Source organism: Micromys minutus (assembly GCF_963924665.1).
Source record: "Micromys minutus genome assembly, chromosome: 27".
NCBI lineage: Eukaryota > Metazoa > Chordata > Mammalia > Rodentia > Muridae > Micromys > Micromys minutus.
The window spans coordinates 2,160,341-2,183,848 of record NC_137962.1 but is presented as its reverse complement, the minus strand read 5'-3'; the positions used below and the strand labels follow the sequence as shown (position 1 = coordinate 2,183,848).

General features: G+C 39.6%; 1 protein-coding gene across 1 annotated transcript; it reads left to right on the top strand.

Annotated features, from left to right (window-relative positions):
• The first annotated feature begins 28 nt into the window (after nucleotides 1-28).
• TATDN1 (TatD DNase domain containing 1) lies at nucleotides 29-23,317 on the top strand. The gene is made up of 12 exons (XM_080939710.1): nucleotides 29-67; nucleotides 3,781-3,846; nucleotides 5,733-5,782; nucleotides 8,093-8,156; nucleotides 9,530-9,670; nucleotides 9,756-9,798; nucleotides 12,138-12,223; nucleotides 12,305-12,345; nucleotides 14,693-14,769; nucleotides 18,371-18,441; nucleotides 19,236-19,362; nucleotides 22,718-23,317. Exons 1-12 carry the CDS (start codon nucleotides 46-48, stop codon nucleotides 22,812-22,814), a joined length of 885 nt encoding a protein of 294 aa, XP_080795836.1. The 5' UTR covers nucleotides 29-45; the 3' UTR covers nucleotides 22,815-23,317.
• The last annotated feature ends 191 nt before the right edge of the window (nucleotides 23,318-23,508 follow it).

The following is a 23,508-nucleotide window of genomic DNA, read 5'->3' as shown; positions in this document are numbered from 1 at the left end:
CTACGCCACTTCCGCTTTTTCCTGGGAGAAGCCTGTCGTGCTGCCATGAGTCTCTTCAAGTTCGTGGGTAAGGGCAGGTTTTCCTTGGCCGTGGGCTTGCTGGCCAGTCCGGCCCTCCTCTTCGCAGCTTGGCTTTACCAGGGGACAGAAGATTCCCGGAGGCCTCGAGTGCTGGCAATGATTGATTTGGTTCTTGAGAGGATGGTTTCTCGAGTGCATATTCATTTATGAGAATTTACGAGCTATGCATAATTGTGACTTGTGCTTTTTTGAGTGTGTGTTTAATTCAACTGAAATAGGGGTATACGTGTGGTGTGTGCGTCAGCGGTAGACTGATTGCCTAGCATGGGCTAGTCCCGGAATCCTCCCACTACTCAAAAAAGAAAAAGAAAGCACCGCCCCCTAGCTAATCACTGTTCTGTCTTTCATGAACCCTCATGGCCGGCTGGAAAATACCTTTAAGGTACCGGTTCACTCAGTCATCCCTTCATACCATAGATAACTCTTGGCATTGAGTCCTAGGGATGTGGCAAGTCCTGCTCACAGGCTCTCTAGACATAAACGGGAGTCCGAGACAGGAGGGGTGTTGGCAAATTGTGTTATTCCACGATCCATCCAACAGCTGGAGAGTGCGACAAGGGTTCAAAATGATACTTAGGAAAACTTGGGGGCCATTGTAAGAGGTAGGGTTGGAAGGATAACTTGGAACCCAAAAGCCTTGGCTACTTAAATTTCAATCTGTAGGGAGTGGCATTTCAGCAAATCTTTGAGTGCCAATTATATGGAAAGAATCTTGACTTCTGGGATGCTGTTGTGGGTAATCTCAGCATGAACTTTGTCACTGTGGAGTTTCCAGCGACTTAAGCGTGGGAAGTGATAGGGAGGTGGTTACCCTGATAGTCGTTTTATAGATTTTTGTGACAGATAAGGAGAAGTATAGAAGTATTTCAGGTTTTGCAGCAGGGAAGAGACTAGAAAAAGTGACGGGATGGTTGTGCACAGCATTTAGTACTGATTGTTCATGTCAGGTTAACAGAGGTGGTAGGGTCGTCTGGGTCTGTTGAATTAGGTCCATTTTCGAATTAAAGGACATCTAAGTGGAGACATCATCCAAGCACTTAGAAGTGTAATCAGGAGAGTGGTTAAAGTTATACAGTAAAATCTGAGAGATAGTTTAAGCAATATTTTTTCCCAAGACACTGTATTTAAATTGGAGCTGTGAGAAATCTAGCATGAGTTAGTTTTCACCCTAGAGAGGCAAATTCTATGGCCAGGCAAAGCAAATGTAGGAACTTTTCCACTAGGTTTTTTTGCTGGTTCAAATGCCTATAATTCTCTCTTTACTACCTCTTGGATTATCCAAACTCCCATTCACCTCTCAAGGTCTGTGGTAATGTTGGACTGGTACATCCAAAGGTGCAGGTTGGCAGAACCTCCTCCTGTGTGCTCCCATACATGCAGTAGTTATGTGCAGACTAAATGTGCCCCACATGCTAGTGTTTATGCTAGGTCCAAGCAATGCAATAATGAAATTGGGATTTCTTGACTTCATGTTGCTTACAGTGTAGTGTGTTATGTTATATATTATGTATGTTAGTAGTTTCCATGAAGACTGTGCATTCCCATAGGCTAAGGACCAAGTATTATGTATATTTCCTAACACATTTGGAGTATTCTGCATTGTGTGTTTTTCTGGTTCAAATGCCTAGTGGAAAAGTAACTTCTATTCATCTGATGTAATCATCCTCTCAGAGAGGCTTACCACCTTCACCTGCTAACCTAGGTCTAGTCCCGGAAGCTTTTAGCCTTTGAACAATCTTATCTAGACCTAGAATATTTTAACCTCTGAGACTTACTGTTGAATAAGCTCACCCCTTCCTAGTTCTTTCTGATCTCCGGTAAGCTGATTCAACTCAGCTGTTCTGGCTCAAACTCCTCTCCAAGCTGACTGTTTCAATATGGCTTCTTTCTCTAGGCCTCTGACTTTTTGCTCTGGTTAGCCTCAAACTAACTTTGGCAATCTGTGATCTTCTGGCTCCTTAGTTTCTAGCTCATTCTGTCTTTACCTGTGTTGGTCTAGTTTGTTCTCTCTCTGCAACCTCTGTACAACTATCCCAGTGAACCTGTCTCCTCTCCTTTTTGCACTGCCCTCAAGTAGCTTCCCTTTCCTCCCTCTTCTTGTGAGAGCTGGGCACAGTCTCTTCTGTCAAGTCTTTCTCTGACTCATCACTTTGTCTGCCACTCAATTAGACACCACTTTCAAACATGGGTGCTTCCTTCTGCAAAACTAACCTTACCTTCATTGTTTGGGATTAAAGGTGTGCTTTAAGAGGTGACTATATTCTAGCCAGAGGGATAAAAGTTGTGTACTAAGTCTAAGCCACCCCAGCACAACTAGAAACAGGTTTTTCCAGTAAACAACACAATCTCAGGGTTCACAGTGTGATCAGATATCTTGCAACAGCCTAGAAGTCTCTATACTATGTCTTGGATTCTCCAAACTCCTATTCACCTCTCAAGATCTGTCACAATGTTGGAGCAGCCCATTCTCAGTGCAGCTTGACATCTGACATACAGGATTTGACAGTCAGCCTCCAGGTATAGTTGGTGAATAAGTAGTAATTTATTCCCCTCTCTACATCTCCACTCTCATCACCATTTCAGACTGTCTTTACTGCACGTGAGCTTTTGCAGTTTCCAAATGGGAAAACCTAACTTCTGTTGCTCCCTTTACATCTCAGCTTTCAGTATGCCTGAGTGAAATGTCTTTAGTACTAATCTTGCTTCTTTGATTAAAAAACATTAGGCAACAGATTGAACCCAGTATTTTTTAACATACGTGTATGCCATAATTGATCTGTCCTTCCTGGCTAAACCTTTTCCTGTGCTTCTTGTTTACCAACTACAAAACCTTTAATTTCCTGAAGACCTGTTCTATTTTATAGAACTTGAAGTCTTGATTCTTAGTTACTTTTCTGTTGCTGTGTACAGGCACCATGACCAAGGTAACTTACAAAAGAAAAAATGTATGGGGCTCACAGTTCCAGAAAGTAAGTCCATGACCAACATGGTGGGAAGCATGACAGCAGGCTGCCAGGCATGGGGGCACTGGAGGCATCACCCCACGGCAGACAAGTGGTGAGGTCAGTTCTCCCACATTCGTGCCCTTGGGGTTGGCTCATGTATACCCCCAGCACCAGTGCCAGCTCCACTGTGCTGCTTCTCATAGTAAGGGGAAACTTCGAAACCCACTTCACAACATGCCCCCTCCTACAGACCCACACCTCCTAATCCCTAAACAATTCCACCTGACTATAGAGTACATTCTCATTCACACCACCACACTGGCTGACTAACTCATCCTGTAGCATTCAGTTCTAGATTATTTCTTCCTGGGACCCTCTTCTGAGACAGCTACCAAACTCTGGTAGAACTTCCTTGTTTGTGTCCCATAATGGCAGTGGTTTTAATTTTGTATTTTAAGTATTTTGAGAAATTTATTGACAATTTCATATGTATATGATGTATTTAATTTGTTTCCCTAATGAGCTTTTCTTATCACTGTCTCCATAGTCTGCCTCATTCACTTCTGAATGTCTAAAGACTCACTTCTGTCATTAGAGAGCAGAAACCACATCTTAGTCCTTGTATCCCACAGGTCTTTCGTAGTAGCTGCCAAGAACTGACCAGCCAGTTGACACTGCTTAGATGAATGGAAGCTTCTTTAGAGATATTTCAAGTACATATTGTTTTAATGATTATCTGTTTTGCTTTCCACAGATATTGGCATCAACCTGACAGATCCTATGTTCAGAGGAATTTATCGGGGGGTGCAGAAGCATCAAGGTGAGTGTCTGCTTTTCTAAGGTGACTTCTATGAAGACAAACTCTCTGCTACAAGGTCTTAAAAGTAAAATTTTAAAGAACTCTGTTTTGCTGAGTGCAAGTCTAAAAGCCCAGCACTCAGAAGGTAGAGAAAGGAGGATAGCAAGTTGAGGCCAGCCTGGACTACATAGTGAGAACTTGCTTTAAAAAACAAAGCAAAATCCTTATCATATGTCAGATAAAACAATAAACTAAGTCAGACAAACCCTATTGGCAAACAGTTGTTTGAACAAAAGGCATGGAACCCAACAATTACTTCCTGTGAACATCAGTTTATGAAGTTCTTAAGAAACATTTTCAGGGAATATAGATAGCTCTGTAGTGAAGAGGATTTACTGCTTGAGCAAAGGTCCTGAGTTTAGTTCCCAGCACTTACTTCAATACTGGGCAACTCACAGCTGCCTATTACAACCCTAGCTCCAAAGCCTCTGATACTCTCTTCTGGTTTCTGACATTCATGTGCACATAGAAACGTGTGTGTGTGTGTGTGTGCGTGCGCGTGCGCGCACGCACACACACACACACACACACACACACACAGAGAGAGAGAGAGAGAGAGAGAGAGAGAGAGAGAGAGAGAGAGAGAGAGAGAGAAGCTCAGACAAGTGCTGCTCCACTAGGCTGTATCTCCCACGTACAAGTTCATTTGTAAGGCCTGCTGGGTCAGCTGAGAGGTGACTAAGCAGGAAATGGTGTTGACACCAAATTTTAAAAGCAGGATGTGTCTGCTTTTAAAATGTAAGGTGTCTGCTTAGATGTGTATGCACACTGCCTGTGCTCTATGTACAAGCAAACAGGTTGGAGAAAGAGTTCCGTAGCACAGAGGGTAAGTCAGAAACTGACCGTGCCAAGCTTCTCTAGATGGCTTTCCTGAACACAGGCAATGTTCCTGTTGTTTGAAACAAGACAAACAAATGTTTCCCCAGGTCTCGCTTTACAACTTACCTCTTATAGTTCATTTGGATGCTAGTTTTATGTTACTTATGCAATAAAGTTAACTGCTGAGTAAGCTGCATTCTGCTTTCCTTGCCTTTGTGGTACTTAGATGTCATGCTCCGCAGTTGCATGTATACATGCATGTGTGTATGTGTGTTTATGACAAATTATACAGTACCAATTATCACTACTACTATAGTTTATAACCTAGCAAACTTAGTTGTTATACTCAGTATAAGTTAATTAAGGTGAGTTGTGTCTTATGAATTCCAATTATTTTTATATTTTATTTTTAATATATATACAAATAGAATATTGAATTTATTTTTATTTACTCTGAAACTGAAGAATGAAATTAATAATTGAGTTTTATATTTTATTTTGCTGCCCATTATGTTTCTGGCCCTAACAGTGGGTTGGGGAGATGGCTCAGTGTAAAGGACTTGCTGTGCAAAGCATGAAATTGTGAGTTTGGATCCCCAGAAGCATGTGTCTGTAATGCCAGTGCATGGCGAGGAAGCATGTGGTCCTGGGGGTTCACTGGCCAGTCGGCCATCTGAAGCAGTGAGCCCCCCAGGTCACCGAGAGCATCAGTTATATAAGCTAGAATGATAAAGGAAAATACCACACACGGGCACATATCGTTTCATACAGAGATACAAGTTTTGGATATAAGGCACATCAGTTGATTTGTAGCCATTGAGTTCATTTTTAATTTGGACTTCCTAACTTCTGTCATATTCTCCTTTTTTGTTCAACAAAATAAAAGTACAATTAAATTAACTATTAATTATTCAGTTTCTTGTTTTATAGTTTTTTAAGGTTTTACGACTCTAGTTTCACTATATTACAAGCAATTGGCACTGATTGGGCTATATGTGATTTTTTTTTTTTTTTTTTTTTTTACACAGCTGACTTACATGATGTAATAGAGAGAGCGATCCAGATTGGTGTTAAAAAGGTAACACTGAATTTTGTTTTTGATGAATTTCTTTGTTTTTAAGATAAATGTTAGTTATAATGCTGCCACAGTAAAAGAGAAACATCTGGTGTCTATTCTGTGTGTGATGGAGATAATCACTCTGTTCACGGGTAGTTATGTCCTCAGGTCACAGAAATGTGACAAAATGTGATACAAAAATAAAACTGTAAGTCCTAGTCTTAAAAAGAACCTTCAGTAAATGTTATAATCTCCTTGGCATGTGTTGAAAATTGTTATCAAACAAACACATGCACGTGTTACCATAGTTAGCTGTGAGTATACCACAGATAACTAAGAAAACCCATTAGTTTTTAACACTAATAAAATTCTTACAAGTTCCAATAAGAAATTGAACATTAACTAGCTTATGTCAAATTTCTTAAATTAGTTATACAAATGACATATGAGAAATAGTTGTATTCTATAGCATAGTACCAATTCACGTTGCAGCTATTTCTTCTAAGTTAAGTATCTCAGTTCTAAAACATGACACTAGTTAAATAAACTATGGTCTCTCTAACCCTATTTAGTGATTAGTCAGAAGTAATGAGAAAGGACCAAAGTTGTATGAACTTTTCATCATATGCTCACTCCCCCATGATGAGTCACTTGTATCTGATGCTCTTCTGCAAACACTGAAGTGTTTGTAATTGAGCACACACACACACACACACACACACACACACGTAAACAATAGAAATAATAGGACAGAGGCAGAGGTCACTTGGACTTACTGAGTTTGTTACCAGCAGTTTTGTTGTATAATTAGAAGCATGGTTTTGGCATCAAAAACTTAGCTTCCAGCCCCAGCTTCCTCCTTCATAGCTTTGAAACTTGGGGTATTCTAGATCTCAGCTTGCTCATCCATAAAATGTGGATGTGTTAAATGTGTTTAAAAACATTGTTGTGAGGGTTAAAGAAAAAGCTGCTGTGAATAAGCCTTCATGATGTATGTGATGATGTCACCACTGCCAGGTCAGGAGATTGCATGCTGGGAAAGAAGCCTTGCCCTTCCTTTCTTAGGTTATTTGGAGCAGGGATAGTGTACGTAGACTTGGTTAGAAGCTGTTCTGCACCACTGAAGTTCTTTATGTGGCAACTGGTATAGTTTTTGAGACTTAGGTAAGGTTAGTATAGTTTTCCCAATATCTTACGTTTTTCTTATATTCTATGGGCATTTGAAGTTTTGATTGTGACTGTATATTCCCTATGTAGACACTCAGTGGCTGGTCACACTATGTTACTGTTTGACAGTATTTATTCCTCACACACAATTCCACCTTTGTTTTGTGTGCATTCTCTTTGGTGTGTACCTACAGTGAAATACCTTTACTTTAGCTTAGACACTTAGAATTATATTTTAAAAAATAATAATAAGTATCCTAAACCACCCTTTGGAACCTATACCTTAAATAGCACTGTCTTGGTAGCCATCTTTGACATGAGGTTCTTTAATTCTGTTTGGCAGATTAGTAAAGATGGCATTCTAACCATCGAGTGACTCTAATGGCTGTCTGATGTGTGCTGGCTTCCCAAGAGCCATGAATTCCTTCATCACAACATAAATGTATCAGTTTTTGTTCTTAGCACCCCTCTGCTTTCTTTAGGATTATGGCTGACCCTCTAAAAAGTTTTTTTTTGTGGATTGTATGCATTATATATGCTATTTTAGGAATTAACGCAGAAATATTTTAAATATCAACTCATTTCAGAATATGATAAGCTATAACATAAACAGTATATTTTAATGAAAAATACTCATTTTCCAAACAAACCTTAGCAGCAATGTTACATTCTGCCAAGTTTCTAAATGACTAAGAAGACTGCTGCATTTGCATGTCTGTTTCTGCGGTCAGTCTGTTGTATGTCACATAGTGTCTCAGAGACCTCCCTGTACTCCTGAGATTAGATGGAAGTGTAAAAAATGAAAAGCCTTTGCTATTCTTACAGAGGTGGTTTCACCTCCTAGAGTTCCCAGCCTATACATGGACCTGTTAAATTAATCAACAGTATTCAGTTACTGATTTACATGGTCATTGATTTCAGTGAACAGAATTTTGACTAGGCAGGTCCTTAGCTATTTTGTCTTCTATAACATAAAAATTGCATCCTCAAGAGACTTAGAGTTTGTCACTAATAGAGACAAACATGTAAATGCACGTTACGATTTAACACTGGAATCCTGTGGGAGGGTGTGTGTGGACAGAGGTCAGGTAGCAAGCACCTCTCAGTGAACTGGAGGGAAGGTGTTTGGTCCCTGGAAGTCAGCTTCTTTTCTTGCCATTTCAGTTTATGATCACAGGTGGAAGTCTACAGGACAGTAAGGACGCACTGCAGTTGGCACAGACAAATGGTACCCTCTCATTCCTTTTACCAAACAAATGTGAATTACTTAATTATGAAGAAATCGTTCTCAGAACTGTTTGAGGTATAAATATGGTGAATCCTGACATAGAAATTACAGGAAAATACTTTGATTTCAGTGGAACATGCTTAAGATGACAAAGTTTAGAGTATTCTTTGGTATAACAATGGTTTGATAAAATCTTATAGTACTTATAATTATTTCAGTAAATAGTAAAGTTACCCACATACATAATGTACTTCCAAGTCATTCTGATGTAGAGTTTTTATGTGCCTATCTTAATGTTTGATATGAATTGTTTTTATTTAAAATCTTTTAACTTAAATTGAGAAGGATCATTGTTATTGAACATTTATTTTGTGAATCAGACTTTACGTGAGGCCCCCATGAGTTTAAGTAGTAATATAATATACTACTCATAGGGCTAGAGAAATGGCTCAGCAGCTAAGAGCACTCACTTGCTGCTCTTGCAGAGGATTCCAATTCAGTCACCAGCACCTGAAAGGAGCAGCTCAGGGGATGTGGCTTCCAAATAGTGAGATTTGGTTTTTATTAGCAAAAGAGATTCCCCTTTTCTGCTCTTTAAGTCATTCATTCCTACTATTAACCTTTAAAATTATTTTTATGGTGTGTGTGTGTGTGTGTGTGTGTGTGTGTGTGTGTGTGTGTGTGTGTGTGTGTAGGTTGTACACATGCCTGCAAGTTCCCACAGAGGCCAGAGATGTCAGATCCCTGTAGTGCTGCAGTTCAGGCAGCTATGAACTGTCTGATACAGGAACTAAACTCTAATCCTCTGCAAGAGCAATTGGCACTTTTCCAGTCTCTACTGTTAACCTTTTTAATAGAGGTATATTGTGGTTGTTATATTAAATACATGAATTGTATTACCATGTAAACAGTAAATATAAAAGAAAAATTTAAGTTATTGTACAAAACCATTTCATAACTGGGTGTGGTGGCCCAGAGGCAGAGGCAGGCAGAACTCTATGAGTTCAAGTCCACTCTGTCTACAAAGAGTCCAGAACAGCCAGGGCTCTGTTACACAGAGAAACCCTGTTTTTAAAAAAAGAGAGACATAGAGAGAAATTACTTCACTTCTATTCTAAGATGCTTGATAAATGACTAGCTTTGGAAAAAGTTGATTTGACTATTTTATTAATACACAAGTCAGTTTTTATATACACATCCCACTTTTAACATACTTTTAAAATGTTAGGATGATGTACATAATTCTGGAAGTTTGAATTGTTTGTAGCTACAAACATCAATTGAAATTACTTTGTTCACTCATTTTTATATGCCAAATATTAACATGAAAGAAAAATATTCAGAAAATAACCTAAGATGTGTTTTTCTGCTAGACATGTTTTTCAGCACAGTGGGGTGTCATCCCACGAGATGTGATGAATTTGAGGACAGCCCTGACCAGTACTTAGCAGGATTGCTGCATCTTGCTGAGAACAACAAAGGAAAAGTTGTCGCAATAGGGGAATGTGGGCTTGGTAAGTGCCAACCTTAACATTATCTTGAAAAGAACTGCTTGTTATATTCAGATCTTGAGTAATTATTATTCTTTATCTTTTAAAGATTTTGATCGACTTCAATTTTGTCCAAAAGATACTCAACTCAAGTAAGGAAATTTGTTGACTTTGAAAATGGTTGTAAACTCCTAAGAATGATTTTTAGTTTTTCAGAGTAACATTGATTGAACATGTAGGGTTAGATATAAAGGTATGTGTGTTTTCCATGGCATATATCAAAAGTTAAGTGAAACAAAGTCCATACATATTTGCAGGCAATAACAATCCTCAGCTGATTAGCCATTGGATTGGGTTTGAATGGAGAGCCCCCTGAGCCACAGACAGGCGAGCCTCTGCACAGGACTGTCTTCCCCGTGAGGCTTTTCTTCCAGAATAAGTTAAAAGTGATTCTCAGATGCAGCCTCAATATTGCAGACTCAAATGTTGGTTCCATGGAAGTACTGATGGTGTGGATTCCGTCTAATGCTCTAAAGATAACTCCATCATCAGTAGTGTGAGAACTCAGTATGAGCATGTACAGCAGGGGAAGACAACCCTGATTTTAAAAATTTCTAAAGTAGTAATAATCTCATTTGGATTATTATCAAGGAGACAGATACCTAGGGAACTCCTGTCCCACCTGGCCTTCTCCTGGCACAAGTTAACCTCTTCTGTGTACATCAATTTCAGAATATTTACCGAGTGTACTGAAGATAGGTAGCAGATTAGTGTCTTCAGTGTGTCATAGAAACACAGTGGGTCGGCTTATGCAGTTCCTCTGCTGTTCAGTAAAGGCTCTATAAGGAAGAAGTCTCTCTCCTATATGGATAAAAGGGCTGTAATTTGATATTTGCTGTTGAACATATTGTTGTATATCTTGGTTGATTCTTTGTATACATGTATGTGCGCAAACAGGCATGTGTGTGTATGGAGACCAGATGTCAGTCCTGCGTGTCATCCTCAACAGCTCTCCATCTTACTTTCTGAGACAGGGTCCCTCTAGGACCTGGGATACATGGTTGCTAGATATCAAACTCAGGTTCTCATGAGTGCATGGAGAGCACGCTGGCCTCTCCCACCCCATCTATGCTTTCTTTACCTACCAAGCCCCTCCCCCGTCCCTGATCTATGCTTTCATTTTCCAATTTTTTTGAGACACTATCTCCCTATAGCCCAGGTTGACCTGGAACTCACTACATAAACTCACTGAAATCTTCCTTCCTCTGCCTCCTAAGTACTGGGATTAAAGGCATGCACCACCACACCTGGCTTCAATCTACATTTTTGTAGCATATTTGAAACATTACCCTACTATATGATTTGCTCATTTTATAAAACACATTTTTCCCTTTTAGTGTACAATAGGTATCAAGTGTGAGAAATGGTTAAAGTGTACTGTCTGCAATGTGAAGGCGTGGCCTGCAGTGTGAGTTAGTGTTGCTCTTCCCTGCCTGTCTACCTATACAGCTCTGTGTCCTCATTGTTAGCATGAGGATGCCACTGCCCATTCTCTCCAATGCATGATGCGTAAAGCCCATAGTGGCATACCTGGACAGACTGAGTACTCAATAATTATGGCTTCAAAAGGAAATGCCAGCTGTTGCCTTTGAGAAATGCTTAAAATGTTCTATCACTGTGTCTGTGCATATGTATAAGGGATTGGAAGAGGGTGTCAGATCCCCTGTTGCCACAGTTACAGATTGTTGTGAACCACCATGTGGGTGCTGGAAACTGAATAAATACTGTTTCTTTGCAAGAGCACCCAGTGCTCTTAACCACTAGCTATTTTTCTACCCTGAGAAGTGCTGTTTTAAAAACAAGAACGAAAACAAGGAGAAGGCCTGACTTGGTTATGGAAAGTTTGTCTTGAGTCCTAGCAGTATGTCTAACTTCGCTGCCCTGTAACACATCTTCCTTTTGAATATTGGAGCTGTTCTCTTGTGTAGGAGGAATTTACTCTGGGCATGGGGCGGGGGGGCTTTAAAATATTTATGTAGGTCTTTTTTAAAAAGCAGATATCAGACAAGATTTCAAAATGATCCTGGGGATACTTAGACTACCCTGGGAAAGGAGGCCACCCAGGCTGTCAGCCAATTGGGAGACGCTCACTGCTACTGTCCTGAGTGTTGACCCAACCTGTCAGAAAGCCATGATTCAAATGGAGGAAATGAGAGCTTCAATGAAATTCGAAGATGTAATTTTGACAGTAAAGGCATAGAACACCAATGGGCATTGGGCAAATAAGTTTGTAATCCTGGAAAATGAAGCATCCCTTTCTAGAAGCTAAGTGGCAGGAAAGAATCTGATGTTTTTAATATCTAAATTCACTACTTTTATATTGCCATTTCCAGATAATAAAATTCCTTTAGTCAAAAATTATTTGATATATGTCTCATGCTAAAATAAAAATTTTGGTGTGGCATTTTTTTTTTTTTTTTGCTTTATGCAGATATTTTGAAAAACAATTTGAACTGTCTGAACAAACACAATTACCAATGTTTCTTCATTGTAGAAATTCACATACTGAGTTTTTGGGTGAGTTAAAAATGAAATATCGTTACAATTTTAAAACTGAGGCAATTAGACTACTTGCCTGAATTTTTTTTTAATTCACAGATATTATGAGAAGAAACAGAGATCGGTGCGTGGGTGGAGTGGTAAGTGTACAACAGTTGTTTCATATAGGATATACAAGAATATCTTTGTCATTAAGGTCGACCAGCTAATCCAGATAGCAAACGTGAAGTCACCGAAGACATGTTAATTTGGGATAAGATTTATGGGCTACATGGTGTACAAACAAATACATTTCCTTTGCTTAAAGTACACGAATGAGTGCCAGACTCTACTTAGGAGGAACATGTGAGTTGTCTTCTGTCACTGCATTGCTTCCTGGGAGCTGTCCTTTCTAGTGCTCTACTACTTAAATTTTAAAGGAAACATAAACTGCTCTTCCAGAGGTCCTGAGTCCAATTCCCAGCAACCACATGGTGGCTCACAACCATCTATAATGGGATCTGATGCCCTCTTCTGGTGTGTCTGAAGACAGTGACAGTCTTATATATAAAATAACTCATACATAAAGTAAATAAACTTTAAATTTTTCATTGTTTCTTTTAGATTTTGTTTTCTAATTTGCTAGCTGGTAGTCACTGTTTTCTCTCTGTTTTTGTTTGTTCCTTTCAGTCATCATTCTTGAGACATTTCCAATGACTACTCTCTCCTGTCACTGTGCTGGGAGAGCAGTGGTAGTTATTTCACATCAGTTGGATCATGGGCTGGAGTAGATAATCCATGTTTTTAAAAAAAATGCTCACATATACAAAATTCCATATACAATTTCAGGAGATGTTCAGTGACTATCTTTTGGGAGTAAAGATTGTTATTTAGATATTAAAGTCACAGTTCCAGGTACCAGTAGAGGAAAGTTGACCTAACTCTAAATTTTTGCTGTAATACGTTGCTTTGCTTGGACACTTTTACATATAATCCTTTTTGAAATTTTTAGGAACACATGTACTTTTTATTATATTGTGTGTGTGCATGTCCATATATATGCCATGTTTTTGTGTGGAAGTCAGAGAGTGACTTGCAAAGGTTGGTCATCAGGACTGGCCAGGCTTAACACCTTCACCCAGTCAATCATCTGACTGAATGTCACTTTTTAGCTCTGCTTGGTGCTGCAGCCACTCCTGACAGCTCTGTGCTCTGCACCGCTGTCCTGTTCATGTTACTGTGCACATCTTCTCTGTAGTCTACCGACTCTGTAATTTTCTCAGGAACTGAAAAAGGCTTTAATTAATGTCCTGGGCATCACTGAAGGCACTGACTGCAGTTAACATTCTGGGCATTCCTGATGGCATGAGTTGTCACTCTAGACTCCAGCACTCACTCATCTTTATTTCTAAGACCTACTTGGATGAGTCTATAATTTCAAAAAATTAATACCAGGAACAGCAAAGGCAACCAAAATATTTTGCTTTAATAAAATAAATTGCTAAATAAAGTACTAATAATCTCTGAATTTTATAAGAGATTACATTAAATTATATTAGTAAAGGAATTTTTCATTGTTCACTGGAAATGTTGAGGGCTTGGCACCTTTACCTAGTGAGTCACCTTGCCAGTTGCTGACCCTCGTGTATTTTTCAAGGCTTTCATCTGTTTGGTGTTATAAATCTTGCAGGCAGCTGTGTAACACAGTCACCCATGGACAGTGGTGATGTAACTTCATTTCTAAAGGAGCCCTACTGTTACTGGTTTTGATTACACACATATACCTAAAGCAGGAAAATAAGATCTCAGTCCTTTTTTGCCTGTTTAACTTCTTATTTCTTTTACTTTTATTATTTGTGTTTCAAGTACACGCACCCCCACTGTCTCTCAGTCTCTATACATCCCCCTCCCCCCACGCACAGAGAAAAGCACTCACTCAGGCCAGAAGCATCAGATCCCCTGGAGCTGGAGTTACAAGGTGATTTTGAGGTGCTCGGTAGGGGTGCTGGGAACTGAACTACTCTGCCTCTGCAAAAAGCAGCAAGCAGTCAGGTTAAAAGCAATGCTCTGAGCTTCAGAAAACTTACCTCCTAATTGCTAATCATTTCTAAAAGAAAAGTATCCTCTAAAAGAGAAATGTAGGGGGATTTTCAAAATATCTGAAATGTTAAAGAGTGCCCTAGACCTTTCTTCCTCCTGTATAAGAACACAACCCACTAGACGGCAGGGAGGTGAAATAGAGACATCCCCAGCTGCAGAGAAACCTAGGCAGCTAACTTCTTGTTTTGTCACCAGAAATAATGACAGATGGTGATTATCAAGTCTGGTTTGAAAGAAAAACATTATAGGTGCTACCCCATTAAAAAGACCTGTGAAACAACACACACACACACACACAATTGATGGTTTGCCTAGAAAGTAGACCAACTGTGGATTTTAATGTTATAATAAAATTGTGTGTGTGTGTGTGTGTGTGTGTGTGTGTGTGTGTGTATTATATCTCCCTAGGTGCATTCATTTGATGGTACGAAGGAAGCAGCAGCTGCTTTGATTGATTTGGACCTTTATATAGGATTTAATGGTTGGTACGTTCTCACAGTTTTGGTTTCCCTTTTTATATTATCAGATTCTTTAAGTTGTCTTAAGTTCATTTTAATTATAGTTTGTATGCTCTGCATTGATCTTCGAAAACTTTAATAACTACTTCTGAAGAAACTGAATTGCTTGTAGTCCTTCCACATTATTTTGGTGCGTTCTGATAATGGGAACAGGTCTTTAGCTGTCCACTTTGTGCTCAGGTTATCTCCTGCGCTTTGCAGATGCATGTCCACAGCATTGTATGTGATGCTGGCCACGGGGAAAGTATTCCGTGGCCATCATCTGTGTATGTCTTAGGCCACAGAAGTTAGGAAACAGGTGTAAAGTTACCTGAGTGTGAGAACCTGTCCCCTGGCTCATTGCTCAGTGGCCTTTCCTCTGTAACTCCACACTAAACCTCAAACCTCCTCACAAGTCAGCCAGCACAGCAAGGTCCTGGCCTTGTTTTCTGTAATTGTTTTCTTAGGAATTCAGTGATGATTAAGTTACAGAATAAAGTATGGCTTGCTTTCCTCTTCAGTGACACCTTTACACTGATCACTGGTGACCATATCTAATTCTTAGAGAAACAGAATGTTGGCATTGCTTATTCCTATAGATACATCCCAGGATTATTCTAAGTAATGGTTAAATTTATAAATTGTCAAACAATATACTCATACTGAGAAGCAGTTATTGCTTCTTCCCAGCATGCCTTTGTCCCAGTCCATTTTTGCAGAAATGAGTGTTTGGTTATCTGCTGCTAGACATCTGTGTAATATTTATATACTCCTAGCTCTGATGCCTCCCTTTGTCTGTCCTTAGGACACACACCATACTGACCCCACTTCACTGTTAACTGTCTTCCTTCTACTGTGACGTCAGGACTCTGTGGTTGTCATTGTTTCTGTGTTCTCTGCTGCCCATGTGGTGAACTGTGCTCACTTCTCATGCGCCACTTTTTGATTTCTTGGAGTAACTGGCCTCATATATTTCCTTAACTTCAAAACTTGAAGCACAGTCAGGCACAGTGCCTCAAGCCTATAATCCCAACCCAGGGAGGCTGAAGCATGATCATGGATTGGAGATCGTCCTGGCCTACACAGGGCGAGCCAGCCACTTCCGTTTGCTCCACGCACATGCCTTGTTTTTTTTCCATGAGGAAGCCTACGTAGATAGAATGCTAGTTCCAGGTCCTTCTGTTTGGACTCCTGTCTCTTCCGTGATAGAACCTCATAGTTTTATTTCTCGAGTTCTCATGCATTCTGATGTTGGTTTTGTCGTTTTGGTTTGTTCTGAGATAAATTCTCTTGTAGATCAAGCTGGCTGTGAACTGTGTGGATGAGGATGACCCTGGCTATCCTGCTGCCTCAGGATATACATGCTAGGCTATACTGTCAGGAAATGGATTTATTTTATTCTTAAACGTGTGCTTGGATAGTTAATGAAAGAAAGGGGAACACACTTTTGATTCTCCAGAGGTGGACTCCAATGCTGGTGACATTTGATTGCTACCCAGCCTCCGTAGTCCTTCCCGTGTAGGGTTTACATTAATTTTTGATATTTGGAGACTTTGTCATTTTTTGGGGTCACTCATCCAGAGGCTACTCTGGGACTGTCCCCAAACAGCAGGAGCCTTTTTTTTTTTTTTTTAATCACTCCTGGAATTTTTTTTTTCTTTTTTAGGGAATATAACTCAGAATTGGTAACTGATATTATCTTTTCTATAATTTTCGTTTTTACCTTATCACCTTCCAAAATTTGCTTTATTTTCAACTTTTTAAGATGAAATATATTCCAGCTTTCATTTCTAGCTCAGAAGTTCTCATCTAGCATAGTCTTGATAGATGGAGTGCCTTCTGTCTGAAGACATTATAGTCGGAAATAATTTTGTTTGGTTGCTTTTATCTTAGTTCTGTTTCCCTTAGGTGGTTAGTCTCTAATGGGGACTTTCTTCAAATGCCAGGCAGTCCTTGTAGCTGGACATAGTGGCACATGCTTATTTTACCTGGAGCTGATGTAAGAATTTAAAAGGCTAGCTTCACAAGTTTGAGGAGAGCCTGGGCTCTCCTTGTCACACACATAAAATCTTGTCACACATAACCTTTTGGAAGCTCCAGGTGAGTCAATAAACTGGCAGGTTACATCACAGTTGGGCTTTTCAACAGTGGGTTCTCACACAAGCTTTTGTAGAGACCTTTTGGGAGGTTGATCTTTTTCTAGAAGGTGCCCTGTGATCTTCACTAGGAAAGTAGGGTAGGGATTTGTAAATGTACAAGAAGTGTTCTGGAGCACAGCAAGATAGAAGAGGGTATATCAGTTGAGTCTGCATCTTTAATCCACGTTCTCGCTGTGCTGGGTGCCCCCATTCCCTACCTGTGTGTCCTTCACCCATCCCTGAGTCACGGCAGTCTGTGTACTCATTTGTCTCAACCAGTCCAGTCCCATTCCTGTGCTAATGCGGCTTTCTAGATACCTACTTCTGGGATATTTCTAGGGTGAATCTGTTTGCTAGTCTCTTTTCTGGGCCTTTAACATTATTAATTTTAGCACCTAAAAATTATTAATCATTTCTCCTTTCATGTTTTGCTTAATTATGATGAGCTGGAGTAACAGGCCATCTACTAGTGTCACTGAAAAAAATGTTGGGTGCAATGATTATCAGGGAGCAGTAAAAAGATCAGTGTTGCAGGATCAAGAAAGTAGGAACAATTACACAGCACATAGGATTGCGAGGCCGTGAGCCAGGGGTGACCAGCATTACAACATGGGTTTCAGAGGTGGTGAGTTACGGGGGGTTATCAATTTTAACACATGTAACTGCTGTGTTGGGATTTAGTGTGTGAGAGGCTGTTTACATGGAGGGGTGTGAGGGTCTGTGTGATCTCTGCTTTCTGTTAAGTTTAGCTAAGGAACCAAATTAGTTCTAAAATGTCTTTGTGACTAATTTTTTAAAATACAAGGACAGTACTTCTCATCACTTTGAATACTGATTCATTCTAAAACTTGCTGAAAAGGTGAGCATCAGTGGTGCTCACTGAAATGGTATCATCCTGTTCCAACCACAAAGGTTCACTGCTTATGCCATCTCATTATCTCACAATGCCTGAGAACATCCATGCCTTCGAGGACTAGAGTTTGATGGTGGGCACTGAGGATGCAAACGTGTAAGTCTGTCTTAAGGACAGCGAGGCTGTAGAAGCAGTAGTAGTCTGTCACTGTGGCTGAAAACACGTTTAAAAAGTGAAAGTTAACAGCCTCCTGATCAAAGTTACACAAATATCTATTTTTATAACTTAAAAGTTTATGAAAATCTCAACTGGTAAGTATGAAAAGCAGTATCTCCTAAAAGCGTGAATATTCAGTATCTAACCCCATTGTTACGTCAGCCCTCTACATTAAGGAAGTATCTGGGAAGCTGGGCAGGTGGCTCAGTGGTTAAGTGCAGCTGCTGCTCTATCAAAGGATCTGGATCTACTAGCCTCTGGAGTACCCGTTCACACAGCATTCACATACAATGTGCAGTTGATTTGAAGTTAATTCCAATATGAATTCTGTAAAGGATAAAGACATATTCACTAAATGTCATTTTAAAATACTGTTTTCAAGCTCTCTGAAAACTGAAGCTAACTTGGAAGTTCTGAAGTCAATACCTAGTGAAAAACTAATGATTGAGACAGGTAAGTAGAAGTTTCCAGAAATTCAAGTTCCACATTGAATCAGATTTTTAGAGGTTATTGTTAATGGAAAAGTGACTACACAGATTTTTATTTTCAGTTTGGTTGACCTCAAAACTTATAAAAGATGACAGAATCTGTGTTAACTAGAGTCCATATTTATTAATATTTAATGACTTGATTCCCCTAAGCAGTTTAATGAAGGCTTTGAGATACCTTTATAGTGGTTTAATTTACAGCCCTCTAAAACCAAGCAGCAGCAACTGAAAGAAAATGTTTCAGTATAAGGATTTTAGAATGCTTCCTCTAAAAATAAGTTTAAAATCTAGTACTTTGACCTATCCCTGTAACTCAAAGGACTGTGCCTTTAAGTCTATACTGAGCCACTCTAGGGAAACTAACTATATTTCCTCAGGCAGTCGCAAAAGCGATACAATGTCCATTTACTGTGCAAGTTGTTTGCAGAGAAATGACAGGGAAATGGCTCAATGGCAGAGTGTCTGCCTGGTGTCCCCAACACCGGGGAGCTAGACTCATCGCCACACTTTCACGCACCATAGAAGCAGTACAGAGCAGCCTTAAATGGTGAAGCATGTCCGACACTAGCCACTTTAGTAAGAAAACAATAGATAAAAACGTCTTTAAAGTATAGGTGGGAATTTTATGCTTAGAACTGTTTTCTTTAACTGTTGCATTAATTTTTGTAATTTTAGGTTATATACCAGTGTGATGTCTATTAAAAAAAATTTAGAAAAGTAAATTCCTTAACACTTTTTCTCCTTTTTCTCTAACTCTAGATGCACCTTGGTGTGGAGTTAAAAGTACACATGCTGGATCAAAATACATAAAAACTTCATTTCCTACCAAAAGGAAATGGGAAAACGGGTACTGCTTAAAAGATAGAAATGAGCCCTGCTATATAATGTAAGTCACTTTGGCTGAGTGGACTTGATGGTTGTCAAAGGTAACTGCTGACGGCCACTCAGTGAATGGAGGGCAGAGAGGATGCTCTCTGACATCCACTCAGGTTCAGATTAGTTCAGAGGAGTTGGCACTGTGGTTAGTGATAAGCTATCTATCGGCACTCGGCCCAAAGTCAAAGACCATTTGAATAGTGAACTGCTGTGTCATCTCCTAGGTTCCCATCCTCTTAATCCAAATGATTTTACTGCCTCAGTGAAAAATCTATGGGTCTGGTCCTTTGTCATTTTGTAAGAAAAGAAAAAGACCTCAAAGCTTACCACAGAAGTGCTCTAATACACCTTTCCTGCTGTTTATAACCAGTTGGCTGACCTTTAACCGTGACCTGGTGTGGTCATCTGCATATTAGATATGGGCAACAGCATCGACCAGGGAGACAACATAGTTCTTTAAACCCCACAATGAAATGACAAGTGGTGGTGTGTCCTTTCTCGCCCCCAAATGCACAATCCAGAGTAGGGTATATGTAGACAACTGTGAAGAATCCCTGGGCAGACAGGAGAAGCTGCTCAGATCATTTTATGGACACTTATCCAGAATAAGTCTAGGTTATATTGGTTTAGTGTAGTTTGCCAGTAGGCTTTAATATCACAGATTATTTGTTAGAGTGTAATGTCTTGAAATGTGCCTTTAAAAAAGTACTTTGTAGTAAGTAGAGTATAAGGCAGATCTACAATTCAGCAGGCAGAGATGTCAACTGGTTGCCCTTTAGTTACACATTTGGGATTTCTTTTATTTAACATGCTGGTTTTGGCAGAGTCTTGAACTGATGCTTTGTACTGCTTGCTAAAATTATTTTGAGTGGAAGAATTGTCAGATTCATCTAGAAGACATTAGTTCTGATGTCTTAAGACAATTTAAGGGGACACTAGAGATCCTGAGACAGTAAAGACAAGAAGCTACTATTTTTGCCACAGCCACTTGGCAAACACACTACTTGGAGGATGTAGTGCAAAAGAATGTTTTACTCCCTTAATGTTTTGTAAATTCATAGCTTTTGGCTTTACCCATAGTTTCTAATGCAGACTTAAACACTGAAAGCTTGTGTATCACGCCTGCCCTACAGTTAGCTAAATGGCAGAACTTGGGAAAATCGGCATATCAAGTAAAAGGTGTCAGCATCAGACAGCTTTGCCCTCTGCTCCACTAAGTAGTAGTCCCATCTTAATGATTTACTTGCAGGTCTTTTTTTCCTTTAGACTATAAATTTCTTGAAACACATTTTGGGGCTCCTGCTGTGTCAGGAAAGGTGCAAGTTATTGAGGCTAGCTAAGAGAAGCAATTGTTCTTCTGCTCACACACCCATGGGATGAACTGTGGTGTGTTTTGGATAAGGAGCCTTTGCTTGCTGGAGCAGACAAGCAGATGCAGTGAGACAATGCCTGGAGCCTTCGAGTTAGCAACTGTCTGCCCACAGGGCACTAGGAGCAGGCTCTGCCAATGTAGAATTTTAACTGGTCACTACTGGGATCAATTCACAACTGGGAGTCAGGTCAGATAAAGACAAACACCTTGTGCAAAGCAGCCTGTAGGAGAGTCTTGGCAGTATCAGAGAAACAATGTACTTAGTGTAGCAGAAAGTAGGATGAGGTGAGTGGAAGAGAAATCTGGGACAGCAAAGTGACACAATATCCTTGGGGCTTTTGTTTGCCAGCCTCACTAGTATAGATTTCATCATGACCTGAAGAGACTTTAAAAGCAAGAGGATAGTGATTTTTGTTTGAACCAGGGTCTCCTGTAGCCCAAGCAGCTTACAAGTTGCTGTATAGCAGTAGGTGACCTGCGTCCCTAATCCCCCTGCTTCTATCTCCCAAGTGACAATTACTATGTCTATGCCCATTTTATTTTCCAGAGTCAACTGCTTGTCATTGGGAAAGTTAGACAATTTTAAGACTTTGTTTAATACCTGTTTCTAATATAAGGATGTCACAGTAGGAGCTGGAGAGATGGCTTAGAGAAGGGCACTTGGAGAGAACCCAACTGTGTTCCAAGCACGACATATTGGGCAGCTCACAATCACCTATAACTCCAGCTCCAGGAGAATCTGATTCTTCTGGTCCCTGCACTCATGTATGCACTGGTGTACACATGTATGTGTACATACATACAACTGAAAAAATAAACAAAACAAACTTAAGTGTCACAATACCCCAGAATGCTATACTTAAAAATAACTGCAGCTTTATTCATTCCTGGAAGTACAGAAAAAGCCACTGAGTAAGTGGGCTGCCCAGGTTACTGGCTTACTGAACCGAGCGCTTTGCTAAGACAGGTGGTGTTAACAGAACAGTAAATGGCTGCTGCCCGTCTCTGCAGAGCAGCCACGCTCTTGGCTGCTCTTCAGTAGCAATGTGACTTACGAATGCAGTCTGAGTTCACTTGCACAAACTGCATGCATGTGAATGTGTGCACTGAGAACAACTTTCAATTCCTTTTATTTTGGGTGCTCACAGTTAGGATCCTCAAAAGGGGAACAAAGGGCTCATGACAAGGAATATTTAAAGATTTAATGTGAATTACTACTTTCTAATCTATCTATAAAAACAGATAATATTGCTAGGAACCCACTGCTGCTGATCATTTTGAGCAAAGAAAGAGGGGCCTCTGGGCTCTTTGCTCTGAGGACAGGCCTAGAGCCCCTCCCATAGCCACACCTTCTATACATGTCATGTACGCACAAACATTCCTTGTCATGTATGATCAGTGTACGCACAAACATTCCTTGTCATGTATGATCAGTGTGCACACAAACATTCCTTGTCATGTATTATCAGTATGCACACAAACATTCCTTGCTGTCTGTTAGACACTAAGTCAGTAAGCAGTGCCTTTCAAATTTTAGGTGCTATTCTCCCCAGTACCATCATTCTATTAATTTTACATATAATAAAAATAAATATATATGCATATGTATATATATTTATTTTATTTCTAAATATAAAATATGGTTGTACTAGTATCAGTAAAACAAGTAATTATAAATAAAACTAAGTCCAAAGATGCTTATGGTCCAGTAACAAATGTGCTATGACCTAGAGTTTTAAAGAACTCCCACCCTCTGGGTCAATTCCATTAGTGGTACACTTACATGACTATTATTTTATATTCAAGTTAACTCCAGAATCTTCTAATTGATAGTAATTAGTGACACTTTTCTATGGATATTACCGGCAACTTTAATAACTTAAACTTCCTTACAAGAGGTACTATATAAGATTTTCTCTTACATAGGAAAAGGTGATTATATACTTCTAGGACAATATATTCTGAGTAAGCTGATCCCTTGTTTTTGTTTTAGTCAAATACTGGAGATAATGGCAGCAGTAAGAGAAGAGGAGCCACTGGAATTAGCCAACACACTATACAACAACACCATTAAAATGTTTTTTTCCTGATTCGTGTTTTCTTTTTCTGATGTGGAATTTCACAGTAAGACTGTGAGCCGTACTGAGGAAATCTTTCCAGTAGTTCTTTAAAGAGGTAGCACTACACATTACGCCTCGCTTTTACTCAGAGTCAGATCAGCTGTGTAGGCTGCTTAATGCCTTAGTGAACAATGACCACCTTTACTGTGTTATCTCATCAGAAGTCTGAAAGGGCAGTTTTATGCTGACTGCAAACACAGTGATGCTCCCTAACACTTAGACAGCACATCCTGGCTTATAGTAGTTTAGTTGATGACAGGCCTATTTCTCACTTCTGGCCCCCGAACCTGTGACTTTTGAACCAAGCTCTAAGCTGCAGCTCACATTTCAAGTTTCTCAGCTGCTTCTATATCAGGTTATCATGACTTAGTTTTAGAAGACATTTTATGTTTTCTATTTTAGAAAGCCTTTCTTCTCAAGATTATTTGATCTCCTTGTCTCATACTAACATTCCTTTATTCTGCATTTTCATTTACCCACTTATTTTAAAAACTAGAGTGCAGCATTAGATATATTCTCTAATTTCATGTAGGAATCTTTGGCACAGTTGACGCACCGTATGATCATTATCTCTATTAAGAAGTTATTTGTTCAAATTTTGTCATAAAAATGTGAAAACATTTTATTCTATGTACAATAATGTACACAAATTTAAATAGGTCAC